This window comes from Falco punctatus (genome assembly GCF_963210335.1).
Source record: "Falco punctatus genome assembly, chromosome: 19".
NCBI lineage: Eukaryota > Metazoa > Chordata > Aves > Falconiformes > Falconidae > Falco > Falco punctatus.
In genome coordinates this window covers 2,758,947-2,784,674 of record NC_137599.1, presented here as the reverse complement: position 1 = coordinate 2,784,674, position 25,728 = coordinate 2,758,947, and the positions used below count along the sequence as shown (strand labels likewise).

Sequence of the window (25,728 nt, the reverse complement as noted above, 5' to 3'; positions counted from 1 at the left end):
ATTCGCAGAGCGCCCTCTGACTAGCGAGAGGTAGGGAGAAGCGCGACACGTGTCCCCGCCTTCCCACTGCGATTGGCGGCGCGCTGGGGGCCCGTGGGCGGGGATTGGCTGAGGATTTTGGCGGGCCGCGCGGAGGTTTGAAAGGCGCGTTTGGGGCTGTCTTTGTGTCTCCTCAGCCGTGCCGGTCGCCGCCATGAAGCTCCAGGAGTTCGTGTCACCACTCCGAGTACGTGCGGCGCCCCGCCACCCTTCCCCGCCCCACGCACCTCCGCTCCTTGTCCCCTCAGGGTCTCTCCCCGGGTCCCCATCCCCCCCGCCTCAGGGTCTCTCCCCGGGTCCCCGTCGCCGCGCCCCCCCCCCTCCCCCCTCAGGGTGTCTCCCACCCCCCCCCCTCCCCCCTCAGGGTGTCTCCCACCCCCACCCCCCCCCCCCCGCCTCAGGATCTCTCCTCGGGTCCCCCCTGCTCCTTCAGGGTCTCCCCCCGGGCCCCTCTCGTAACCTCTCCCTCCGTTCCTCTGAGCTTTCCCACATCCACGTTCTCCTCACCCTCTCCCCCGGCCCCGAGATCCCCTCTCTCCCTCGGTACGGTGCAGGGGCTCCCAGCCGCCCGGGTCCGCTCCATCACACACACCCCCCGCCTTGATCCCCTTCGACCCCTCCCCCGGTCACCTTCAGGAGCCCACTGCCCCTCACTGCCTCCGTTTCTCCCCCGAGCAGCCTGCGGATGAGAACTCCCAGGTGCCCAAGGGAGATGGCACCAAGAAGCAGCTCTCGGTGGAACACATCTACCAGAAGAAGACACAGCTGGAGCACATCCTGCTCCGGCCCGACACCTACATCGGCTCTGTGGAACTGGTCACCCAGGTACGAGAAGGGCCACGGGGCTGAGCCACTTGAACTCTTTGGTGCGGGCGAGAAGTCATTAATATCTGTTCATAAAGCACAAAACATCTGCTTTACAGACTGATGGCGCAGAAACGGAGGTGTATCTGGGGACTGATGTGTTATTTCTTACCTCCTTTTCAGCAAATGTGGGTTTTTGATGAGGACGTGGGCCTCAACTGCAGAGATGTGACCTTTGTGCCTGGCTTATACAAAATCTTCGATGAGATTCTGGGTAAGGTGACCTATTTGTTGGGTCAATGATTGACAAGTCATTAATGGGCGCTGAATGTCTAAGAAACTGGAAATAAATGTAAGAGCTTATCAAGTGTACTTTTATCTGGTTGTGCTGTTGACCGAGTAATACTTATTGCTTAATTTGGTGGATGGTGCTCGCAGAGTACATGGTTTGCTGATTGTGCTTGGAAATATTGGATACTAATGCCCAACGTCCTTCCATTAATGCTGCTAAATAGTGAGCCATGCGTGGAATGATGGTGCACTCTATTACAAAACCAATTTCATTCAGCCCAAAATTCTCCCTTTTATGTTAACTTGCAGTACTCATCTTTATAACTTGCCAAATATTTGCATCCTGAAATTATGATTATTAGTAACATTGCATTGATTTTTTGTGCTCATTCTGCTGAAGACACTTTAGAGTTAATAGTTTTGTCTTGACTCAGAATGTTATATAAACAATAATCTTTCTGTTCTAGTCAATGCTGCAGACAACAAGCAGAGGGATAAAAACATGTCATGCATTAAGGTTACAATTGATGTGTAAGTTTGATTTCATTTTTGTTCGTTGCCTTCCCAATGCACGTGCGTTAATTTGCTGTTCCGCTAAGCTGGTGTGGTATTGGAGGGCTCTGCTATGGGGCTGGTCCAAGTTAGACCAAATGTAATTCACCAGTTGTGAAAGCCTTTTCCTTGCTTAGCCCCACAGTCTCTTACAGGGTGCTGAGTTGTGAAATGACTGCCTTTTTGTTGTTTTCTGTTGTGGCTGTTTTCCTCTCTTCTCCCTCTCAACTGTTTTATCCTGTCGTTGAACATAGATAGAGGGTTTTTACATGTGGCAGTCCATTTCACAGATGGTATCCGCAGATCTGAGAATTTTGTTGTTGACTTGCTCTCCCTCTGCCGGCTGTTTCTGCAGCTGCTGGATGGAGATTTGCTCTTATGAAATGGTGGCCTTTCCCCAGAGCTTTTGTAGAACATTTGTTTCATAGCTCAATCATTTGCAGCCTTAAAAACACCTTTTTTTTTTTTTCCCCCTAGAGAGAATAACACAATCAGTGTATGGAACAATGGGAAAGGTATTCCAGTTGTTGAACACAAAGTGGAGAAGGTCTATGTGCCTGCTCTTATCTTTGGACAGCTACTAACATCCAGCAACTATGATGATAATGAAAAGAAAGTCACAGGTAGGGATGATTCAAATAGTCACTAATATTTCTGAGCAGCCTGTTCAGTTTTAATGTGTGAACAGAACTAAAAGGGGGGGAAGGGGGTCCTTGATGGAACATGAAAACAGCATTCCGAATCCGTCAGACAGAGGTCTTCCCACTCTATAGTAATGGTACAAACATGGAGAACAGGAGAAATTCTCTTTGAATGCTCATCCCAATTAAGTGTGGATTTATAGTCACATACTGAGTTTGTAGGATATTGTTGCTTATTGACAGTTGTACTTGGATTGTGCTGAAGTGGCTGAAATCTTGTTTGTCTGGAATTCTTTTAGATGGCTTTGAACAAAAGCAATAACACAAGTCTGTTTTCCTTCTAATTCCAGGTGGGCGAAATGGTTATGGAGCCAAACTGTGCAACATATTTAGCACAAAATTTACTGTGGAAACTGCATGTCGTGAATACAAAAAGTTATTCAGACAGGTATGAACACTTCTCATTTCAGTAAGGTTACACTGGAGATTTTCAAACAAAACCCTAAGTTTTTGTTTCAAAACTCTAGGTGCAAGTTGCATTCAGTACACCTTGATTAGAATAAATTTGGCCCACAGTTACTGTGCCACAAAATAGAATTCAGATAAATAACGAGCAGACATAATCAGAATCTAGTTTTTAACTAGTGAGTTCTTTTTAATTTGAAAGTATTTAAAACTCGTAAATCAGCATACTGCTTTTAAAAACTAAGCTAGTTGTTCAGGTGTGTTAGACTTGCAACTCACAAAACCTTCTTTTCTCAGACCTGGACAGACAACATGGGAAAGGCTGGTGAAATGAAGCTGAAATATTTTGATGGAGAAGATTACACGTGTATCACTTTCCAACCTGATCTGTCAAAATTCAAAATGACAACGCTTGATAAAGACATTGTAGCACTAATGTCTCGAAGAGCATACGATATTGCTGGATCCACAAAGGATGTCAAAGTTTTCCTAAATGGACAGAGGCTGCCTGTGAGTGAACATTTAGAAGAAACTGTAATATCTGTATTTCTCATGTCATTTAAACAGATTTTTGTTGAAGAAATTTATGTCATTACACGTATTAAAGGGAAAATTTGCATGAGTGATTTTGCTACCCACTTCCCAGGAAGATATGAATTAAGTATTTATAGGAGCTGTTATAAATTGTCTGCTTTCGTCTGTATGCAGGTGAAAGGATTCCGCAGTTATGTGGACCTCTATCTGAAGGACAGAGTAGATGAAACTGGTAATGCGCTTAAGGTTATCCACGAGGAAGTAAATTCTCGGTGGGAAGTGTGTTTGACTTTAAGTGAAAGAGGCTTCCAGCAAGTTAGCTTTGTCAACAGCATTGCCACTACAAAGGTAACTTTTCCTTAGCTTACTTAGTCAAGCTAATGCCATATTCTTCATCATCAATATTCTTAGCTATTTTCAAATGTGTGTCTGTTAGTGAAAATGCTTAGTTGCTTAATGTTGCAAAGACTTTGCTAAAAGTTTTAAACAGATATGCATGCTTTGTTTTAATGGCACCCCCCCATGTCTTTGGTCCCCTGTTCCCTTAGGGTGGCAGGCACATTGATTATGTCACTGACCAGCTTGTGACTAAGCTCATTGACGTTGTGAAAAAGAAGAACAAAAATGGAGCTGGAGTGAAGCCTTTTCAGGTACAGTGTCAGAATTTCCCCAGTGGAAAACACAACTCTGGCATTAATGCAAATTGTAACTACAGCCTTGTGCATTACTACTTTAATTAATAATACATATTTCTTTCCTACAGACCATATATAGATAAGAAATTGCTAATTATAGAAGCCTCATATTGCCCAGTTCAAGCCAATTAATGGTCTTCTCTTTGGCCAATGTATTTTGTAATCAGAACACTGTAAGTCAGTGTAGATGGACTAAAACTTGGTATCTGCTAGACAATAACCTATTTAGGCTGAGAGCTGCTAATTCCTTGACGTCTCAAATCAGTAAACATTGCTCGTGAATGTTCATTAGCTGCCCTAAATTCTTTGAAGATATCTAGAAAAATTCAAAACCATGCATAGTGATAAATGAGTTTTTCCTTCCTCTGTGATTCTGACCAGCAAGTATCAGAATGCACTGCTGTTACCAAGGTGGGCTTGCGTAATGTGTGATTACTGCTTGTATTTAATTCTAGGTGAAGAACCATATGTGGATTTTTGTGAATGCCTTAATTGAAAACCCAACCTTTGACTCTCAGACTAAAGAGAACATGACTCTGCAGGCAAAGAACTTTGGTTCAACGTGTAAATTGAGTGAAAAATTTATTAAGGGGGTAAGTACTGATACACAGATAATCACAATGTCTGTAAAACTACATCTTATGCTTAATGTGGCTAATATCTACTTTTGAAGCAATGTGATGAATTAAAGAAAATGTAACTTAATATTCTGTCATTGTTAAGGCTTTTCCCACAGTTGTTTGCGGTTATTTTTTGTATTGCAGGCAGTGGCCTGTGGCATTGTTGAAAGTGTCCTAAACTGGGTAAAATTTAAAGCTCAGAACGAGCTGAATAAGAAATGTTCAGCTGTGAAACACACCAAGATTAAGGGTGTTCCTAAGCTGGATGATGCCAATGATGCTGGTAAGTGGTTTACGTCCTTTGTAACCAATTCATTCAAAAACAGTTAAAACTTCTTCATTAGACAAAAGAATTGTCTCATAAGGAAAAATGCGAAAACCTGTAATTATCGTTTATCCCCATATTACAGTCCCATTTACTATGTTTATTCCCATTTACTATGTGCAGTGCGACAAAACTTGTATGTGTTAGAAGGTATTTGTTCTCATTCAATTTGTGAGTATCCAGGCTTTGATTTCACTTCTTAATTGGAAAACTGACTTGATGTTTCTTTTATTTTTTAGGCAGCAAGAATTCTTTAGATTGTACGCTTATCCTGACAGAGGGAGACTCAGCCAAAACACTGGCTGTCTCTGGTCTAGGAGTGGTTGGTAGAGACAAATATGGAGTATTTCCCCTTCGTGGGAAAATACTCAACGTCAGAGAAGCTTCTCATAAGCAGGTTAGTTGGAAAATAGTTATTATCTACCTGTTAAAAGGCGCATTATGCTTTGCATAATGCAGCAAAGCTCAGTCAACAGTATACTTATGAATAGCTTTAGATTTTCAGCTACATTTTAAGTGTGAAAACCAAGTTTTTATTTTGTGTGATCTTTTCCAGATTATGGAAAATGCTGAAATCAACAACATCATCAAGATTGTGGGTTTACAATATAAAAAGAACTATGAAGATCAAGAATCTTTAAAGACTCTTCGCTACGGAAAGATTATGATTATGACAGATCAGGTTAGGTTCACTAAAATTGAAAATTGGGAGAGAAAAAACCACCACTTGAATACAGAGGAAAGAAGAAAGTGCTACCTTTCTCCTACTGCCACTGTTGTACCTAATCCTCTGAATTTGTTTCTTTTTATCATGCTGTATTTTAGTGGGTCATAGTGTCTTTTCAGCCACAAAACATAAAATAGAGGGGGGAGAGCAGCATCACCAGATAGCTAAATACTGTCTTTCCAGTCTGCTGATTCAAGGCCCTTGACCAGTCCTTGATACCTTCTTTCACCCAGAATGTGCCTTTTCTGTTTCTCTTGGTTTTCTTAGGTTACACAACACGTGGTCACTTTTTTAGAAGTGAAAGTTAAAAGGGTCAGTTAGCTGGAATTATAGAATCATTTGCTGTTAAGGTAACAATTGTTAATTCCATCATGTCCCTGATACAATGTATTGGGGTTTGTGGTGTCTTTTTTTTTAAATCAGGATCAAGATGGATCACATATCAAAGGTTTGCTGATAAACTTCATCCATCACAACTGGCCATCTCTTCTAAAACACAACTTTTTGGAGGAATTTATTACTCCCATCATAAAGGTAAGGGTTGGGTAGATGATAAGGTGAATGAGTAAAGATCCATTGGTCTAAATCTGCCTCTCATTTCACGGTTAAAATATTTGTTGATTGTAGGTCTCTAAAAACAAAGAAGAAATTGCATTCTACAGCATTCCTGAATTTGAAGAATGGAAAAACAGTACACAGAACTACAATTCATGGAAAATCAAGTACTATAAAGGTTTGTAGAAAATGTAATATGTTGAAATTAAATGACCCAAGTAAAAGCATTCATGATTAAATTCAGTTAGCCCTGCTTTTGCAGAAAGGATCTTCCCTCCTAAGATACTCTGACTACAAATACATGCAACATAAAATACAAAAGTAAGGAAACAATAACCTCTAACTGGATAAAAATCTCAGTAAAATCTCTCAAAATGGAACTAGAATATTGTGGATAACCATTCTTTCAGCCCTCTTAGGCAATTATGCTCAGTTTCATGTGGTATTTTCCATAGAATGGTCCTTGTGTAGTGTTAGCGCTGTAAGCTAAGTACTTCTGAATCGCCTAATACCAATAAGAAAGTTGCCAACTGCAGAACAGTAGCTGTTAATCATTTTGGATATCTACAGGAGTTACAGACAAAACCCGAAAGTACAACATGCAACTGCTCACTTATCTGTAATTCTTGTGCTTTTAGTGATACCTTACATCTCATTTTAAAGTCGTGTGTTTTCAGTAAGTCATCTTCATGCTATACATTTGTATGATGCATCACAGAAACTGGGCATGGTAAAATATTTCTTTGAACTGCAACTTAATTTAAGCAAGAAGTTATTAGGATTAACTAGTACTGTCTCTGCAGGTTTGGGTACCAGCACATCAAAGGAGGCTAAAGAATACTTTGCAGATATGGCTAAACATCGAATTGGCTTCAAATATTCTGGGCCTGCAGATGATGCTGCGATCACCCTGGTAACTAACACTTGATTTAATTGCTGACTTACTACCTTTGGTATTCTACTGCTTAGAGTGCTGTGTATTTTCTCTTAATATGCTCTTAAAGGCCTTTGGGCTTGAGACAATCTCTTTGTTACCAAGGCTACGGCTTTAGTCTAACCAGTAGAAGCAAATCTGTCCACAGACCTCAGGCCAAGAGTAGCCTTTTAATGATGGCTTTTAAATATAGCTCAGAACAAACTAATCACTACAAACCAATTGACATTTTCAGACACAACAGTAAATATTTCTTTAACATTTTTCTGCATGTTCTACTGCAGTTTTCTCCAAGTCAGACCTCCCTTTTCTCCCTCAGATTTTCTTGCAAAATGGTTCACCAGTGGATTAAAACAGTCCTTGCTTCTGTGAACTTCTTCACCTTCAGTAGCCATTGACTCCTAAGTATTCTGAGCTATTAGGCAATGCCAAAAAACCAAGTTTTTCCCCAAAATATAAATTTCCTCCAAAATCTCCTGTCATTTTCCATTATTATGTTAAAAATCCATACATTTAAATCTAACTACCATGTTTCCTAAAGACTGGTGGAAATTATGCTCCTAATATATTTAGCTACAAGAAACTTTTATTGCATTTCTTGGGCTATTAGGTCAGCACATTTAGCATGTTATTCTCCTGGGTAAACTCTTCCTGTATGCTTTCTCTTTCCAAGTGAGCCAATAAGGCACACCACAGAATGTCCTGGAATTGAGTTACTTTTCATTTTGTAATACACAGGCCTTTAGCAAGAAGAAGATAGAAGAGCGAAAGGAGTGGCTGACTAATTTCATGCAGGATAGAAGACAACGGAAGCTGCATGGTCTGCCAGAGGTAAAAGGTTTACGTAGATAAGGAAACTGGTTTCCTGTCGCTCCCTGGGGCTCTTCTCAGTGTCATTCTGGCATGCTAGAGCTGCACAGAGCTCAGTCAGGGAGTCAGTCACCTAATTATGGGACAGTTAAAACATTTCAGGATTTTGCAGAGCAGCTCCTTCTCTCACCAGTGTAGCCACATTATCAATTGTGCATCCGTGAATTTCACATTTAACACTTATCACTCAAATTACTTTATCAATAGGGAAATGATACCTCAAGCAGGGCTGCATGAAGATTTTATTTATCAAAAAATGGGCCTGCATCACAGGAAATGTTTCGCTTCACCATGCTAAGACTGTCAGCACTGGAGCTGTGTTTAGCTATTCTGACAAGGAGCTTCCATTTTAGTGAAACTAGCCAAGGATGTGCTAAGAAACAGATTAGACCTCATTAAAATTAAGGCAGTCTTGCACCTGTTTTTCCTAGGAATACCTATATGGGAAAAATACTAATTTCCTGACATACAACGACTTCATAAACAAGGAGTTAGTGCTGTTCTCAAACTCGGATAATGAAAGATCAATCCCGTCACTGGTTGATGGTAAGTTATTTCAAGGTTGTGATTCCACATAGTGCATGCCCCAGCTCTTAAATGGGTGTTTGTATGTCATATCAGAATTGGGAAACCTGCTGAGTTTTCAGGGTCAGTGTTCTGAAGTTCATTTTCTGCTGTCCAGGTTTTTTAATCTTTGGATTAAATGTTTTGTCCATTTTGTAGTATATTATTGCAAGTACCTTACTCTCTGGGGCAGAATTTTTAGGTGTAGAAGCATGTCGTAGTCTCTAGAGAGCAGAAGTGAAACACATCGTATGTTCTAATCACAAGGTCTTGTCTTTTTTTTATACAGGTTTGAAGCCAGGTCAAAGAAAAGTTCTGTTCACTTGTTTCAAACGAAATGATAAGCGAGAGGTGAAAGTTGCTCAGCTGGCTGGTTCTGTAGCTGAGATGTCCTCATACCATCATGGTGAAGTAAGAACCTGGCCTTGTTGTGCAAAATGCTTTTTAAATGAAAGGCAAGCCTTTCTGTTGACTTAACAGTTAAGATGCCTCTAAAGCAGAACTAGATATTTGAGTATAAATACCAAAACAAAGTGACTGTATATCTCCTATTCTTCAACAAGAATTTAATCTGAGATTGGTTAGTCTGCCTTTCCTGCCTAGACTTTATGGGGATGTATTTCATTCAAAAAGTAGAACAAGAAAAAAACCCCTTTATTTATGATAGATTTAGGCAGATGTTAATAGCCTTTCTACCTTGGTAAGGACAAGTTAAGCACTAAAACAAGCTTCCTTTTGGAGACTGACAGGATCTTTCACTGGAGGTTTCAAGAACAGGTAGACAGCAGTATATCTGTGGGTCACTGGAATATATCTAGTCGCTCAGGCTAGACAGTCTTGGGATGTACTTTCTGTGAGTTTCCTCCAGTATTTTATTATTTGAGTTTATCCTCTATATCAGTTCTCTTCCTGGTGTGAATTTTGGCTTTAACTTTGTCCGTTGAGTGGAGAATTCTGCATTTTTAGCTTTGAACCTTCCTTTATCGCAGGCATCGCTGATGATGACCATCATTAACTTAGCTCAGAACTTTGTGGGCAGCAACAACCTCAACTTGCTACAGCCTATTGGTCAGTTTGGCACAAGGCTGCATGGTGGGAAAGACTCTGCCAGTCCTCGATACATCTTTACACTGCTCAGGTCAGCATTAATGATTTCTTACAGTCTTAAATATTCTTAGCATATTACAAGACTCAATTTGACAGCAATTAGGATGAAAAATGAATGTACTTCTTCCCTTTAAAAATTTGGACTACTTGCTCACTCAGAGTAGCAACAATTGAAGTGAGGTTTGGACACTAGGTTCAGGTATATAAACTTTGGTTATCATTCCAGAGAACAGAAAGGCACAGTGGAGAATATGGGAATGGCAGCAAAAACAAAGGGAGAAATTTGGGTAGGATAATAAAAAGCAAACCTGAGCTGGGAAAGCAAAGTTCTAATAGCTGAAAGTGCAGCGCTTTAGTCTCTGACCCAATGGTCACTTAGGTTGAACTTGGTCAAATCTGTTACTTGAGCACATGTATGGTTGTACTAAAGGAAGGTACAGAGAATTGGAGCCTTTCTGGACATTAAACGTTTAATTTAAATACTTTGGGTATGAGTTTAGGGCCCCATATAGCCAGTGGAACCTGTAGAGATGGGTGAAATTGCTGAAGATGCATCTGTTTTGAGTGTTACTCTAGAAGCCTGGTTTCCTCACACAGAGCCCCAGGCTGTAGTTGGCTGATAGGAATAAACCCAATTTAGGTGTTTTTTTGTTTGTTTGTTTTCTGGAGGGTTCTTTTGGAATGGTGGTCACTGTTCCGTAAGGAGAATTGGGGCTTAAATTCTCTTTTCCATCCTAGTCCGCTGGCGCGGTTGCTGTTCCCACCAGTGGATGACAATATCCTGAGGTTCTTGTACGATGACAATCAACGTGTGGAGCCAGAATGGTATATGCCCATCATTCCCATGGTGCTGATAAATGGAGCAGAGGGGATTGGTACTGGCTGGTCCTGTAAGATCCCCAACTTTGATATCAGGGAAGTTGTGAATAATATCCGTCGTCTGATGGATGGAGAAGAGCCATTGCCAATGGTAAATAATATATTTAAATTAAACAATGTCTCACTTGTTAGTTTATTCAGTGCATTTTGGAGCATTTCATGCAAATGCTTAAAAACAGAAGCATCAACACAAAGCTGAATCCAGTGTTCTTTTCTGCTTAGCTTCCCAGTTACAGGAATTTCAAAGGCACAATAGATGAGCTGGGACCTAATCAGTATGTGATAAGTGGTGAAGTGTCTATCCTGGATTCTACAACCATTGAGATCACTGAGTTGCCTGTCAGAACATGGACACAGGTAATAGGGAATTTGCCCTAGAAATGTATAGTTTGCCCTGTAAAGCAAAAAGTGATTGGTGGGGTTTGGAGCTTTTCATCTTCATGGAAAACATGGGTCTGATTGATTCTTTCCTCAGACTTACAAAGAGCAAGTTCTGGAGCCTATGTTAAATGGGACTGAGAAGACCCCCTCACTAATCACAGACTATAAAGAATATCACACAGACACGACAGTGAAGTTTATAGTGAAGATGACTGAAGAAAAACTAGCGGAAGCGAAAGCAGCAGGGCTGCATAAGGTCTTCAAACTCCAAACAAGTTTAACGTGCAACTCCATGGTATGTAACATTCTGCTGAAGAGAGTCCTTGGTGTAACTCAAAGCCTGTGTGGACAGCTGCCGTTGCTGCACGTAACAAAAATACTCTTTTGCAGTAACCTGTTCACTTTGATTTTTGTGCTGTTACTGGTTTTAAATCAGCTTTCTAAATATACCTTCAAAAGGTCAAAAGATTGGCTTGGGAATGGGCCCAGAGTGATAGGGTTTTGCCTGAAGGAGTCCAAGTGAGCTGAAATCGCATGGTTTTAACATCTAGAAAGAACACCTGTGTTCTTTCATCTAGGAATGTTCTTGCATTCATGGAGGATGTAGCTAGACAAAGTGTCATAAGATGCTTTGTGGTTTGCGTCTGAAAGCAGCCCGATAATCCCAACAGCCCCTGTTTGTCTGACTTGACTCAGGAAGAGAAAGAATAATTCCCTTGAAATGCATTTTCTTGGGATTTTGTTCTAAGTAGTTCCAAGGCTGACAGAACTGGTTTCATTTGTATTTGTGTCTCATGGTTAATTGCTTCTGATAGCTTAAAAAGGAACAAATTCCAGCTGAAGCATTTCCATTGGTTGGGGCCCTTATAGCATAAATTTCCCAGGTGATGTCTAATGAGGTGAAAGCTATACCAAAGCCTTTGAGTGCTATCAGGGTTATTTTGCTTCCACCTGCCTGCCTATTGTGAAACCTTTTTGATACCATCACACCTTTTTTTTTTTCAAGTTCAAAAAATACTTAGGGCAAGAAAAATGCAGGTATGGAAATGAAAAAGAAAAATATTTATAGTGCTCTGCCAGGTGTTCCTGACAGGTATAGGAGCAATGCTGACCTGACCTGTTACTGGTTTTAAATCAGCTTTCTAAATATACCTTCAAAAGGTCAAAAGATTGGCTTGGGAATGGGCCCAGAGTGATAGGGTTTTGCCTGAAGGAGTCCAAGTGAGCTGAAATCGCATGGTTTAGAGACCTTTGTTGTGACAACAGCACTGCCACTGAATGTCTGGATTCTGACAATGTGTGAAGCTTGATAGCAAGATGTTTATCTGACAGAGAGCTTTAAGATTCAAGTAACCCTAACCCCACTAGGGTTTTCAAGAACTTTGAAACTCTAAAATTGTCTCTGCTGTTGTGTTTGCAAACTGAAGTAATTCCCAAAACACCACCAAGGTTTTATAATTTGTTGGGCTAATAATTCAATTGTACTCTCACACCTGTGTTACAGGTAATTTTTAGTGGTTTTGGAAATCCGTTTTATCATCGTAACACCTGTGTTCTTTCATCTAGGTTCTTTTTGACCATGTCGGCTTTCTCAAGAAGTATGACTCTCCCCAGGATATTCTTAAAGAGTTCTTTGAACTCAGGCTCCGATATTACAGTTTGAGAAAAGAATGGCTTATGGGAATGCTAGGTGCGGAGGCTGCGAAACTGAGCAACCAGGCTCGTTTCATCCTGGAGAAAATAGATGGCAAAATTGTGATCGGTATGCATTGTTCTTGGTTACTTGGTTTGTGAAACTGGGAGAAGAGCTATAGGTGCTCTCTTGAGTTCTGTCAGCACCCCCTCAGCCCCGGACTGGCTCTTAACAAACCACACCAGGGCTTATCTTTCTGTTCCAGTAACATACAAGAGGAAAATGCTTCCCAAGTATCTTCAGTCTGTAGAGCATTATGTACATATTAATTAAAATGGGGTACTCATACAGCTTTCCTACTGTGTATTTGATGCATTTATGAGAGTAATTTTTTTAATAATTTAGCAGTAATTCCTATCTATTTCTGACTCAGTAGGAATAAGAGTTAAATACTGGTGGGGTTAAAAAGGGGCAGTGTTGTCTGTTCAAATGCATACATCTTAAGAACCCGTATCTCTGTGTTTTATCTTTGTGAACCTCCACAAAAATATTCCAAATCACGTTCTCAGTGGATTGGAGGTTCAAAGACAGACACTCAAGTTAACAGCATCTGAGAATCATGAGCTAGAAAAAGAAACAGATCTTTGTTCCCAGCATTCAAATTTTCCAATCAACTTTTCCACCTCAGTCTAAAAGGCAGTCTGTATTTCACTTGCATTCATGGAGGATGTAGCTAGACAAAGTGTCATAAGATGCTTTGTGGTTTGCGTCTGAAAGCAGCCCGATAATCCCAACAGCCCCTGTTTGTCTGACTTGACTCAGGAAGAGAAAGAATAATTCCCTTGAAATGCATTTTCTTGGGATTTTGTTCTAAGTAGTTCCAAGGCTGACAGAACTGGTTTCATTTGTATTTGTGTCTCATGGTTAATTGCTTCTGATAGCTTAAAAAGGAACAAATTCCAGCTGAAGCATTTCCATTGGTTGGGGCCCTTATAGCATAAATTTCCCAGGTGATGTCTAATGAGGTGAAAGCTATACCAAAGCCTTTGAGTGCTATCAGGGTTATTTTGCTTCCACCTGCCTGCCTATTGTGAAACCTTTTTGATACCATCACACCTTTTTTTTTTCAAGTTCAAAAAATACTTAGGGCAAGAAAAATGCAGGTATGGAAATGAAAAAGAAAAATATTTATAGTGCTCTGCCAGGTGTTCCTGACAGGTATAGGAGCAATGCTGACCTGACAAGTCATTTGCTATTAGGAACTTTTTAGGTGTTATTTCAGGCTCTTCCACATGTCCCACCTCTGATGAGGAAATGGTATTTTAGAGCCCAGCAGGATGCTGAGCTGTTAGAACCCTGAGATCCAAAATTTTAAGCTCCTGTCTTTCCTAACACTGATGGGTAGTGGCCACTAAACATCCTGAAATGTCTCTTTACAGAAAACAAACCCAAGAAAGAGTTGATTAAAGTCCTTATCCAGAGAGGGTATGAATCGGATCCAGTGAAGGCTTGGAAGGAATCGCAAAACAAGGTAGCGCTTCAGTTATCCTCTCTAAACTGAACCAAACTGACCCCTGTCTCTGAAGGTCCATAGCTGTATGAAGAAACCCAAGTTGCTTTTCTGTTTGTAGGGTCCAAGAGCTTATGTGTCTGGTATGTCTGTGACAGGAAACATAAGGCAAGCAAAAATCCAGCCTCTTGTTCAGAAGGCACTGAGACCTAGTCGTTTGGGTTTGAGTTTGTCAGGTCAAATCCTCTTGCCACAGCAATTTCTGCTGCTCTTTAAGGGTTTCCTTCTGCCTGTTGGGGAAGGGCTGTGAGGAAGATGACAGTTTTTAGCCTGAGGAGAGAATCTAGACTATCAAGACAGAGAGGCCAAATAGAGAAGAGCAAGAGAGATCTGGAGAATTGTTTTTGCAGATGGATTCCTCTGTGTGATAGCAGCTGAGGCTGTAAGAACTTGATCCATTTCTGATTTTTTCCTCGAAGAGTCTGGGACACTGGAAGCACACAGAGTACCTGTGGTGCAGCCCAAACTGGATAGATTGCCCTACTCTTGTATGTCAATATACTTGTTGACAATGTTCGGTTTAAATCCACATTCAGGAGGAAGAGGAGGAGGAGAAGGAGGAGGAGGGGGAGAGTGACAAAGAGTCATCTGCGGCTACTGGACCAGACTTCAACTATCTGCTGAACATGCCCCTTTGGTATCTGACTAAGGAGAAGAAAGATGAGCTCTGTAAGCAGAGAGATAACAAAGTATGTTCCTCCTTTTTCTTATAAAAGCATTGTTGTTGGGTTTTTTGATGGTGAATTCAAATATGTGACTAACAATTATAAACTGTGATTCCCTTTAGGAACAGGAGCTGGGAAATTTGAAGAGCAAGAATCCCTCTGATCTGTGGAAGGAAGACCTTGCTGCCTTTGTTGAAAAACTTGATGTATGTCAGTGTTCAGTGCAGATGACCAACTTTCTCATGGTCTTATTTACCAGCTCTTTATTGACTTTTTTTTTTTTTTCATAATAAGGAACCTAAAAATAACTCCTATGTCTTGCACTCATTGAGGAAAATGAAAGCTTTCATCGCCTTCCTAGCTCGGATAGGAGTAGCACTGCTTTTGCCAGGGAGTCTAAACACCAAGGTGGTCAGTTACCAGTCTGAGTAGTGAAGAGGAGCTTTAGGAGGGCTTGAGAGAAAACTAGTACTAGGATGTAGTCTGAAGAGATGCAGATCAAAGGGCTTTTTGGACACTGAAAAGGTGAGGGAGGAGCTGGGCTTTACTGAACAGAGCCCAAATTGTGGGTGAACGTCTGTGCACAGTCACACCTGGTCACTGCCTGTGTCTCTTTGTACTCCCCAAATAACTGAACTGTAGCTCTGGCTTAAATCGTTGCTTGGAAGTGTGCAAATCTGTAGTGGTATGGGCAGCTGCATTTAAACTATCAGCAAGTAAAATCAGGAAATCTGTCGGCAAGTACAGAGTGCTTTACTGCAAGGGCTGCGATGGTGGGTTTTTCAGTAGTACATTGTTTCTTCTGTTTTCTCATGGCTGTATTTTTTTATGCTCACCGCTGCAGGCAGTGGAAGCCAAGCAAGCTGAGGATGAGATGGCAGTGCTTGCTGGTAAATCTTTAAAGGTGAAAGGAGGGAAAACGAAGGTGAAGGCGGCGCAGCTGTCAACAGTAATGCCATCATCTTGTGGTATAAGGGTTGTTCCTCAGATAACTGCAGAGATGAAGGCAGAAGCAGAGAAGAAAACTAAAAAGAAAATAAAGGTAAAAAGGAACATTCTGTATGCTTAATCTTTCTTTACATCCTTTTCACTACAGTCCTAAAGAGATGCTAGTTCTTGTTAGCTGAACTTGTCCTGATGAAGCAGCTGTTCAGGGAGAGGGACAGGATCTTAGGATGTGGGAAACCCCGAAATGGACGTTTCTCAGTCTGAAGGAGAATGGGTTCACTACTGTACCAGGAGATGGCTTAGAGGGAAACCTTTTGGCAAGAGCATATATCACACTGTCAGAGATGGGCTGATAACTTAGAAATGAAAAGGCACATGCAAGTAAGATTGTTCTAGGTGTCTTGGGGGTTTTATGAATCCTCTAGCAGGCAGGAAATGCAGCTAGTAAATTTGTTTCTCTAGAACAGCTTTTGCATTTCCAGTAGCGCTTCAGCCACTTAATGCCATTATTGTTCTCTACATCAAAGACATAAAAAAGATGTAACTCTTTTCATAGTGCTAGTTGAAATCATGCCATTCAGCCATTTGCAACATAGAAAACTAAAACTGTCCCCTCACCCGTTTTGACCTGTAAGCCAGACACACTGCTCCTTTCCTACAGATGGTTCAATCTAAAAGTTTTTCCAAATAATTTGCACTGTTGTTTTTAACCCACCCTGTCCAATTCTGCATCCTCAACACACCCTAGAGCCACACCGTCAGCACACAAAGGCGGTACCAAAGCGCTCTCAGGAGCAGGGACAGAGTTCCTGTTTTTGTTAATGTTGGATTTTGCATTTTAAGTCACCTGATCTGGGGACAGAGCATGTCTGATTTACTTGGCTGTAATCAATTTTACACGCTGTTTGTTTCACAAACTCAGATTTCTTGTATCACTTTCATACACCTAAAACAAGCAGCTCCTTTCTCCGTTACCCTGTGTGCCCCTTCTAATTGTCTGAGCTGACTTGCTATCTGTTTGCTATCTGCGTGTGTCTTCAGAGTGAAAAAGCTGAATGTGATGAGAATCAAGAAGAAAACACATCGGGAGACAAAGAGCCTTCAGCCCTTAAGCAGAAGTTACAGCACAAGCTTCTTAACGCTGAGCGAGGTAAATGCTTTTCCGTGTTATTCCATCAATGGAAAGTGAGGGAAGGGTTGTCAATTTGGTTATCTGACCTCTTCCTGAATGTGATGAGTAACATCTAGGATCAGTATTTTTGGAAAAAATAGGTGAATGTGATCCTGGATAACAGTCAAGCAGGATAGATGACTATTTCCCTGTGATGTTTAAGCCAGAATTCTCTGAATTTAGTGATATATTTCTAAGCTGAGCTTTAACTGCTCAGCCTGGAGTATGTGTGGAAGTTCACAGGTTCGTTCTACCTCCCAATATTTTTCAGGTGCTAAGAGACAGGCCACTCTACCATTTAAGCCATTAAAGAAAATGAAGAAACGAAACCCTTGGTCTGACTCAGGGTCTGATTCAGGGTCTGATTTTGAGGTGCTGCCTCCTCCAAGAGAGAGAGTGGTTCGCCAAGCAGCAGGTGAGTGGCGACACAAATGCAGAAGAGGGGCAGTTGGTGGAGGACAAAATTGAACAGACTATTTAGAGAGCTCCCAGAGTCTGAGATCCCAGCCAGAAATAATTAAGAGGCTTATTTATTTTACTGTACGTAACTAAATATTTCTACCATTTGAGCAGATTTTCACCATGCTTTTCAAGGAAAAGCAGAAAAGGGGCAACTAGAGAAATAAGGTTATTGGTTGTAATTGCACAACTGTTTTGACATACCAAATGCGTTGTTGGTAAGCGTGCACGGAGCACACTTGTGATTTGGAGTCGTCTTGCTGGCAGTCTCAGTATCTGCTTGTTTTTATTCAGATCTTTATTTTTTAATAATTGCAGCTAAAATATTGAAAAATAAACTGAGATGCATGTTGCCAAATGTGTAAAATAATACATCTGTGTCATTTCACCAGCCAAAGTCAAGATCGAGATCAGTTCGAGCTCAGATTCAAATCTCTCCAGCTCAGATGAGGAGCCTGAATTTCAGGGGAACAGTGAAAGCAACACTGAATCGGACACAAACTCCAAAGAAAAACCTCCCAAGCCCAGAGCTGCTCCAAAGTGAGTATTTCTTCACGTAGTCACTAGAAGTTAGCTGTACTTCTGGTGTTAATGCTATATAGAAATTAATAGTTCTTCAGTGCATCTATCTCTTTTGTATGCGCCTTATATTGTATCGTAGGTTAAAAGAATACTTGGGGTTTTGTGTTCTAGGGAAACCACTGAAAAAGCAGCTAAAGCTCCCAAGCAAAAGGCAGTGCAAAGTGCTATCCCTGGTGAGTACAGGACCTAAACCTCGCTGATTTTCCTAAAACCCCAGGAGAGTGCATGGGGCATTCTGCCAGCGTTCAGCGCTGGTCAAAGGCAGACATTAGTCACAAGATCTTACCAAAAAAAATCCAGTGTTGGGGTACAAGCTGGTTTCAGTGCCCCAGACTTCTGACTTAAATTTGGATTAATCCAGATGTAATAGTTCTTTATAAGAAGTGGATCAAAATCATTTTCTTCTGTTCTAATGTTTATGGCCAGAGTAGCTGATTTGACTCTTCTCTGCTTTCTTTACTCAGTTCAAGTCCAAGATGTTGCTAATGAAGATGTGAGTCAAGCTCCCGCAGCTCCTTCTGTCTCTGTTCCTCACAGTAAGGCTGTAGCTGAAAAATCTGCGGCAGCAAAGAAGGCCAGTGCCCCTAAAAGTAAAGCGAAGCTGGGTACGATCATTTTTAGATAAACGATTATTATTCCTGTGGGAAACAAATTGAGGGATTTTACTCGGTATTCAGAGGCCTGAATAACTTTGAGTTTTCACTTCAGAAAAGATCTGAGGTTTGTGGCAAAGGTTTTCTAGTTCTCATTTTTAAAGAAGTCTGTTTCCAAACATATCATGTTCTAGTTCATCTCAGACATGCTTGAAGGGAGTGAATTTTAGTTTGGGAACAGGAAAAGTGAATGCTTCCTACAGTGCTGTGTAATACTTGGCAGAAACAATCCAAGTGGAATTTGTGTCTTGCAGTCAATGTTCTACTTCGTGTCTTTTTGGGAGAAAAAAAAAAAAAAAAGCTGCTTTGGGGTAGCTTGATCTATTTAGTGCTAGCTCAACCTCATAAATCTACAGCATTTGACTCTGGTTTTTTTTGAATGTAACTGCCCAGACTCTGTTGAACTTTGAAAGCTGTTTTGCATATTCCATCACTAGCTGGTTTTGATCCCAGCAGGAAAATAGCATGTTACTTCACAGCAAAATAGCTGTTTCTTCCACTTCTAAATTGAGAGCGCCTATTATCATTCAGAAATGGCCTGCTCATTTCAGCTGAACTTGGGAGGCATGCTTTCAAGATGCTGTTAAAAAAATATCAAAATACAGGTAAGAAAGAGCTCCACAAGGAAGTGCTTTAGTATAGATGGCAAATTCATTCCTTTCCTGTGCAAAACTGTTGAAGGTGTAAGATTGGTTACACAGCCTTCAGAGTTCAGGACTTTTTCCATCTGAAATAGGCTGTAAATTGCTTTGGCTACATTTTAATTCGATCCTCTAAACATGGTGGAACTAAGCAGATAAACAACCTCCTAACTCATAATTTCGGTAAAGAGTAATCTTTCTAGAAAACCGTGCTTCAAAACGAGACAACCTGCAAGCGAGAAAAGGGGAGAGGCAGCAAAACGAGGGTTTAAACGCTGAGTTCTGTTTCAGATAACCAGCCGTCCATCATGGATGTTCTGGGCAAGAAGAAGGCTGCACCCAAATCCAGCAAGGCGGCGGCGAAGGAGGGATCCCAGGGCTCCAAGGCCAAAGGAGTGAGCAATAAGAAGCCTGGCCAGACCAAGGGGCAGAAAGTTACCAAAAGGCAGCCAAACCTCTTAGATTCAGATTCAGATTCAGATTTTGGCTTGAAGATTTCCAAATCGGTTGCAGCAAAGGTTTGTACCCTGCCACCCCGCTTGAGCCAAGGGGGTGCTGCGGAGCCTGGTGCCAGTTATTCTGGCAGAAGCAGCGTGGCGGAGGTAGAACCTCCAGTGTGTTGCCCCCCTGTCTTTATTGCCAGGGGTGGGGAAGGTGGGTGAGGAGGGGGGGCTGGGCACACCTACGCTGCCCCAGGGTGTTGGCTTGGTCTCACCAGCCCGAACCACCACCTGGCCCTGACACAGTGGCACGTTTTAGGCTGACTGAGTGTTCCCTGATTCACTGCTTCATGATGCTTTCCCTGCAGAAATCCAAGCTGGATGATGACGACGACTTTACCGATACAACTGCTGGTGCGAACAGCCCCGTCGCTGTGCCCCGTACCAGGCCTGGACGTCTCAAAAAGCCCATCCAGTACACAGAAGACTCTGATGAGGATGATATCTTTTGATATTTTTTTTTAAATGAAGATTTTTAAACTGCTGATCCAAACTGATCTGCAAACTAGCCTTGAGGAGAACCCTTGACAAGCTCATCACCAAAACACAACGTCTCAGACTACGAAATCTTTTCACTGAACTGAAGCCAGTCCAAAATGTTAGAAGTGAATAGAGCTCTGTTTTTCTTGGGTTTATAAATAAGTTAGATTTCCTTCAACGGGAATACCCCCAGCTTCTTGTGAGCACTGGCGCCGTGTGCCCAGCTGGTGCCACCTCCCTTTTACCCTTTAGGTAGCTGGAATCTCTTAACACTTGGTGGTCATTTTAATGTTAAAGCAGACTTTAAAACATATGAAATCCTTTGAAATATGTAACAAAACTGGTTTTAACTCCCCAACCAGAGTGCCGTGCCACGTGAGGCGCAAGCATTTAGAACTCCATGCTCGTGTTTTTCTTTTTTGCAGCCCTTTATGTCTGTGTAAGCCCCTGTGGCTCAGCCTCTGCCATGTTGTTTTAGCTTTGGGGTTTTAAATTCAGCTTTGGTAATGGAGGTTTGCGCGGACTTGTCTCCGCTCTGCACTCGGTGTTGGCAGTTTTATCTTCTGTCGTGCTGCCAAGAAACCGCGTGTTCAGCCCAGGGGTCATCCTCAGGTAAGATGCTTGGGACTGCCGGTGCCTTGTGCTGTTACAGAGCTGAACGGGCGTCTCAGCCGTGCCAGCGGAGTGAGACGGGCTCTTGGACAGATGGGCAGGACAGACACCACCCAAGGATTTTCACTTGATCCGTGGGATCCTGCAGGAGAGCCGGCTGGGAAGCAGCAGGTTCCCCCTATAGCGAGCTTCTCCCCTGCCATCCTTGGCACCAGAAGAGACTCGTGCAGAGCGGCAGCGCAAACCTCCTCCTGCCCGGCTGTTCTTTGGGACCAAGAACTTCCCTCGGTGTCTGCGTGACCGCTGGCACGGCATGCGCCGTCCCCTGCAAGGGGAGGCCTGTTTGTCACCTTGGTGGTGGCACTGGGTGCTCAGACCTTCCACTGCTCAGGTTCCTCAGCAGAAGCAGGGAAGTGTCACCTTCCCCTTCCCTTTGTGGTACTTCACCGGAGTGTTTATCTAGTTGTGTTTTGCTTTTTCGTGCAGCTGTTTCTGTAGCACCATTTCTTCATTATGTAAATATTTTCTGTGCTTTTCTTGCTGTCCTGAGTTTCTGTGCTTGTAAGTCTTATGTGATAAAAAGTAGTTTTACACAAGCTTTCTTCAATAAAAAGGAGTTGCCTTCAGCAGCCTGTTCTCTCTATTTTTCCTTGCGCCTGCTCCCCAGAGCCCTGGAGTGTCTGCGGGGAGTACTTGAAGCGCTGTTCTTCGGAGCAAAAGGCCGTTGGCTTCAATGTCCAAGTGGGTCATCCCCCCTGTCCAACCACACCTGGTATTTCTGAGGTGTGGTTTTTATTGCCGATTTAGCCAATTTTGGCATTACCAGAATGATCACAGCAGAGCTCGCGTTGGGCCACTGGGTGCTGAGGGCTTGGCACAAGCTCTGCTCCGTGCAGGGCTGGCCCAGACGCTCGCCGTGGCCTGCAGCCACCTAAGGAAGGTGCTGGGGAAGAGCTGCAGGAGCCGCATCTCTGCTACTTCCCCCTTGGGCACCTGTGGCCAGGAGCTGCCGCTTGGGCACTCGGCCAGGGGAACCCGGTGCCATCGGCTGGTCACCCCCACTGGTGTCCCACCTGCCCGCTGGGGCAGTGCGGGTGCTGCCCGCTCTGTTTCCCTGCCGGTCCCTCGCTGCGAGGCTGCGGCTCTGCAAAACCACCGGCTGGATGGACCCGCTGCCCTACGCCGCTGCTGAGGTTCCCAAATTCGTGCCAAGACCCCTGTGGTACCTGGCACCTGCCCCATGTTCCGCTGCTGCGCCGGCCGCGGGTGAACAGTGCCTGAAGTTGCTGCTGCTGCTGCCCCACGCTCCCGGGCCGGGGGGGTTCACTCGCCAGCAAAGGGTTTGTGCTCTGGGCTGGAGTTGTGCCCTGGGGGGCTGCTGCTTGCCAGGGGGCTGGCATCGGGCTCGGCTCCTGCAGAAATCTGGGGTCAGTGCACGGGATCCCCACGGCGGGAGGGATCTGGGTCACCAATGAAGCCCTGGGGGACAGGTGGCATGTCCTGTGTCCCCACATGTTGGGTGCGCAGCACCCCGGGGCCTCCAGAGCAGCATGGACACCGCCAAAACACACGGCACAGGGCTGGCGTGGAGCTGCCGTCCTGCTGGCAGGCACCAGGAGCCGGTGGTGGCCGCTGGGCTGGCACTGGGGGACGAAGGACCCAGCTGTGACACCCACCTCCCGCCCCGTCCCAGGCTGGTGGGTCACCGCACACAGGAGCTGAGGGCTGCAGGAGCAACGGGCAAACCCCCGGGCCCCCTCGGCCCCCTCCAGCTGTGGCGCGGCACTCGGGCGCGGGCACTATCGGTGCCACCGAGGTGCTTTGCTGGAACCCAGTCAAGTGTGGAAAGCGCTGTCAGATTTTCCACTGCCGGGCTCTGGAGAGCATCTCTGGCGCGTCCCTGCCGAGGGGCCGTGCTATTTACGGCTCCCCTTGCTACAAACGCGCCAGAGAATCCCTTGTCACAACTCACCCAGCAAAGGGCAAAGCCATGGCCACACCGCGCCGGCCGCGGAGCTGCCCCCGTAACCCCAGCATCACCCCAAATGTATGTATAGAGCCAGCGGTGTGACATGACGCACACAGGCAGCACCGCAGCGTCCCTCCCAGGCTTTTCTCCATCAAAATCTCCCTGACTGGGGGCGCTGGGGATGCTGAGCGCTGCTGGAGGGGGTGCTGAGCTGTGGGGCAGTGGGCACCACTGGTGGGCATCGCACGGTCCCCAAGGGGTGAGGAGGGCCCAAGGGTGACCCGCGTTGGCCAGGGCTCTGCTCCAGTTAGCAGAAAGGGAAAGTGAGGCGCAGGCAAAGGCCCCCCCATGCCAGGCAGGGGTGATGGGAGCCCCGACACGCAGCTGCCGGGCAGCACGGCCAGCGTGGCTCTGCCTGCCAGCACATGCCAGAGCCGGGGGCAGCCCAGGACGGTCCATGGGACCCCCGGTGGCCCCGACAGCCTGGGCACAGCGTCCCAGAGCGGGGACGGTGCCAGCCAGGAGCATCCCCCGGGCACGGTGCCCCAGGCAAGGCCATGGGGCCAAATGCAGCCGGTGCGATGGGCTGTGCCGGGGCCAGGGAGGCGATGCCAGCACTGGGGGGGCTTCTGGGGGCCGAGTGCTGCGGCTTGGGACCCTGAGGCCCTGGGGCGTTGGGTAGGCCAAGGAATGGGGGAATTTCTGCATGGGGGGGCCGCTGCCCCCTGCACCAACCTGTGCCCCAGGGAAGCTGGTGGCCCCGGGGCAGGGGCAGGGTTTGTCCTTGAGGCCCCCCCCCCCCGGCAGAGCCGAGCCCTTCCCTCCCCTCCGGGTGCCCCTGCGGCTGCTCTGTCTCTTTAAAAGGCCTCCAGGCGTGGCTGTGGGACCGTCATCCCAGCCCCGCCGGACAAGGGACCGGACAGTCCTGAACAGTCCTGGACAGCTGGCGCCAGCCGCGCCTGGACCGCAGCCTCCGCAGGTACCAGGGTGACCCCGCCAGGCTGGGGGGCTCAGGGGATCCGGGGGGTCCAAGGGATGAGGAAGCTGCTGGTCCTGCCCCAGCTGGTGTCCTTGGCCCCATCTCAGGGGGGGGAGCGAGTCCTGGGGCACAGCAGAGGCCTGGGGACGCTCGTGACAGGGATGAGCTGGGTTGGCACCGCCTGGGCACCCTCTTGGGAGTGGGGACAGTGCGATGCGTTTGATGGGGGCATGGAGGATGGTGAGCTGGGGGGGGCCGTGCTGCCCGCTGGGGTCCATCCTGGTGGGAACAGCATCCTCCAGCGCTGACCCCGCTCCCGCAGCGCGGCCATGGGCGAGTGGGGCTTCCTCAGCTCGCTGCTGGACGCGGTGCAGGAGCACTCGCCCATGGTGGGGCGGTTCTGGCTGGTGGTGATGCTCCTCTTCCGCATCCTGGTCCTGGCCACCGTGGGCAGCGACGTCTTCGAGGACGAGCAGGAAGAATTCGTCTGCAACACGCAGCAGCCAGGCTGCAAACCCGTTTGCTACGACGCCGCGTTCCCCATTTCCCACTACCGCTTCCTCGTCTTCCACGTTGTCGTGCTCTCGGCCCCCGCCGCCCTCTTCGTCATCTTCGCCGTGCACCAGGCAGCCAAGCCGGGGCGCGGGGGGGCCCCCGGTCAGCGTGCCCGGCGCCTCCAGCCCTTCTACGTGGGCAGCGTGGTGGCTCGCATCGCTGCCGAGCTGGGCTTCTTGTTGGGGCAGGCGCTGCTCTACGGCTTCAGGGTGCAGCCGCTCTTCGTCTGCCGCCGGCGGCCCTGCCCGCACCGCGTCGACTGCTTCGTCTCTCGCCCCACCGAGAAAACCGTCTTCATCCACTTCTACTTCGTGGTGGGGCTGGTCTCGGCGCTGCTCAGCCTGGCCGAGCTCGCCCACCTCCTACGCAAGGGCCCCCCGCCCCGGGCTGGGTGCTGCCACCGGCCCCAGGAGCGGGCACCGGCCCCCGGGCAGCCGGCGGGGGTCCTACAAGAGCCCAGCTGCCCCCCCGGCCCCCCGCTGCGTGGGGACCTGACGGTGTAGCCGGCCTCTGGCTGCCATCGCTGGCACGAGTTGTGGCCGTTCTCAGCCCGTGCCAGGGGTGCGGGGCTGTGCCATGCCCCGCTGCCCCCGGTTCCTGTTGTGGGCGGCGGACGGGCCTCACCTGGCAGCTGCTGGGAAAAAAAAATACGGACAAAAGGAAAACAAACAGGTCCCATCCCTGTGCAGCAGCAGGGACAGCCCTGACCCCCTCCCCCCCCACCCCCAGCCCCCCCGGGGAGCGGCCAGGGCTGCCCTCATGCTGCACTGAGGATGTCATGAATGCATCGGGGCTCTGCGAGCCAGGGCCGGCTCCTGGGGGGGTGGGGGAGGGGGGGGGGGAGGGGGGGGGCAGGGAGCAACAGCAGCAGCAGGGCTGGGAGCTTTGGGGGTGCTGGGGGGGACCCCAAAGGCTTCTGCCCCAACCCAGCCTTTGGGGATGGCCGGTCAGGCAGGGCAGATGGAGGGATCCTGGGGTGCCCCCCTGCAGCAAAGAATCCCCAAGGACTTGGGGTGCCCCAGCCCCAACCATGCCCCCCCGCCCCCCTGGTTCCCCCCCAGCCCCGTGTTTCCCCCCACCCTCCACTGCCCCGGCAGCAAGAACGAGCCAGGCACTAGAATAAATAAACTTTATTCTGGAGCCAGCCCCCCCACCCCCCCCGCCCCCCCCCCATCCTCCCCGTGCCGGCAGGGCCGGACCCCGCTCCCCGCAAGGCCAGGGCTGGCACCGCCGCACACCCCCACAGCCCCCACCCCACCTGGGGGGCCAGGGCAGGGCCCGCCCAGCGCCCCCCGACTCTAAAACCACTAAAATCTCAACAACAACAA

General features: G+C 46.2%; 2 protein-coding genes across 3 annotated transcripts; both read left to right on the top strand.

Moving 5' to 3' along the window:
- The first annotated feature begins 80 nt into the window (after window positions 1-80).
- Window positions 81-21,523, top strand: TOP2A (DNA topoisomerase II alpha). 2 transcript variants are annotated; one of them, XM_080369128.1, is made up of 35 exons: window positions 81-226; window positions 718-864; window positions 1,027-1,117; window positions 1,602-1,665; window positions 2,164-2,309; window positions 2,678-2,775; window positions 3,090-3,302; window positions 3,501-3,674; window positions 3,875-3,976; window positions 4,477-4,614; window positions 4,786-4,924; window positions 5,206-5,363; window positions 5,523-5,648; window positions 6,117-6,227; window positions 6,321-6,426; window positions 7,052-7,161; window positions 7,921-8,013; window positions 8,484-8,598; window positions 8,906-9,027; window positions 9,606-9,754; window positions 10,462-10,693; window positions 10,825-10,959; window positions 11,078-11,278; window positions 12,550-12,745; window positions 14,056-14,147; window positions 14,732-14,875; window positions 14,974-15,057; window positions 15,696-15,893; window positions 16,841-16,949; window positions 17,242-17,385; window positions 17,822-17,969; window positions 18,123-18,184; window positions 18,476-18,616; window positions 19,597-19,823; window positions 20,114-21,523. In XM_080369128.1, the coding sequence occupies exons 1-35, from the start codon at window positions 194-196 to the stop codon at window positions 20,255-20,257; spliced, it is 4,692 nt and encodes a 1,563-aa protein (XP_080225254.1). In that variant the 5' UTR covers window positions 81-193; the 3' UTR covers window positions 20,258-21,523. The 2 variants fall into 2 exon arrangements, with proteins under 2 accessions (XP_080225254.1, XP_080225253.1); XM_080369127.1 differs by having other exon boundaries at window positions 14,723-14,875.
- Window positions 21,524-21,620: 97 nt separating this feature from the next.
- On the top strand, window positions 21,621-25,434 carry GJD3 (gap junction protein delta 3). The gene is made up of 2 exons (XM_080369234.1): window positions 21,621-23,845; window positions 24,168-25,434. Exon 2 carries the CDS (start codon window positions 24,175-24,177, stop codon window positions 24,901-24,903), a length of 729 nt encoding a protein of 242 aa, XP_080225360.1. The 5' UTR covers window positions 21,621-23,845; window positions 24,168-24,174; the 3' UTR covers window positions 24,904-25,434.
- Window positions 25,435-25,728: the final 294 nt, after the last annotated feature.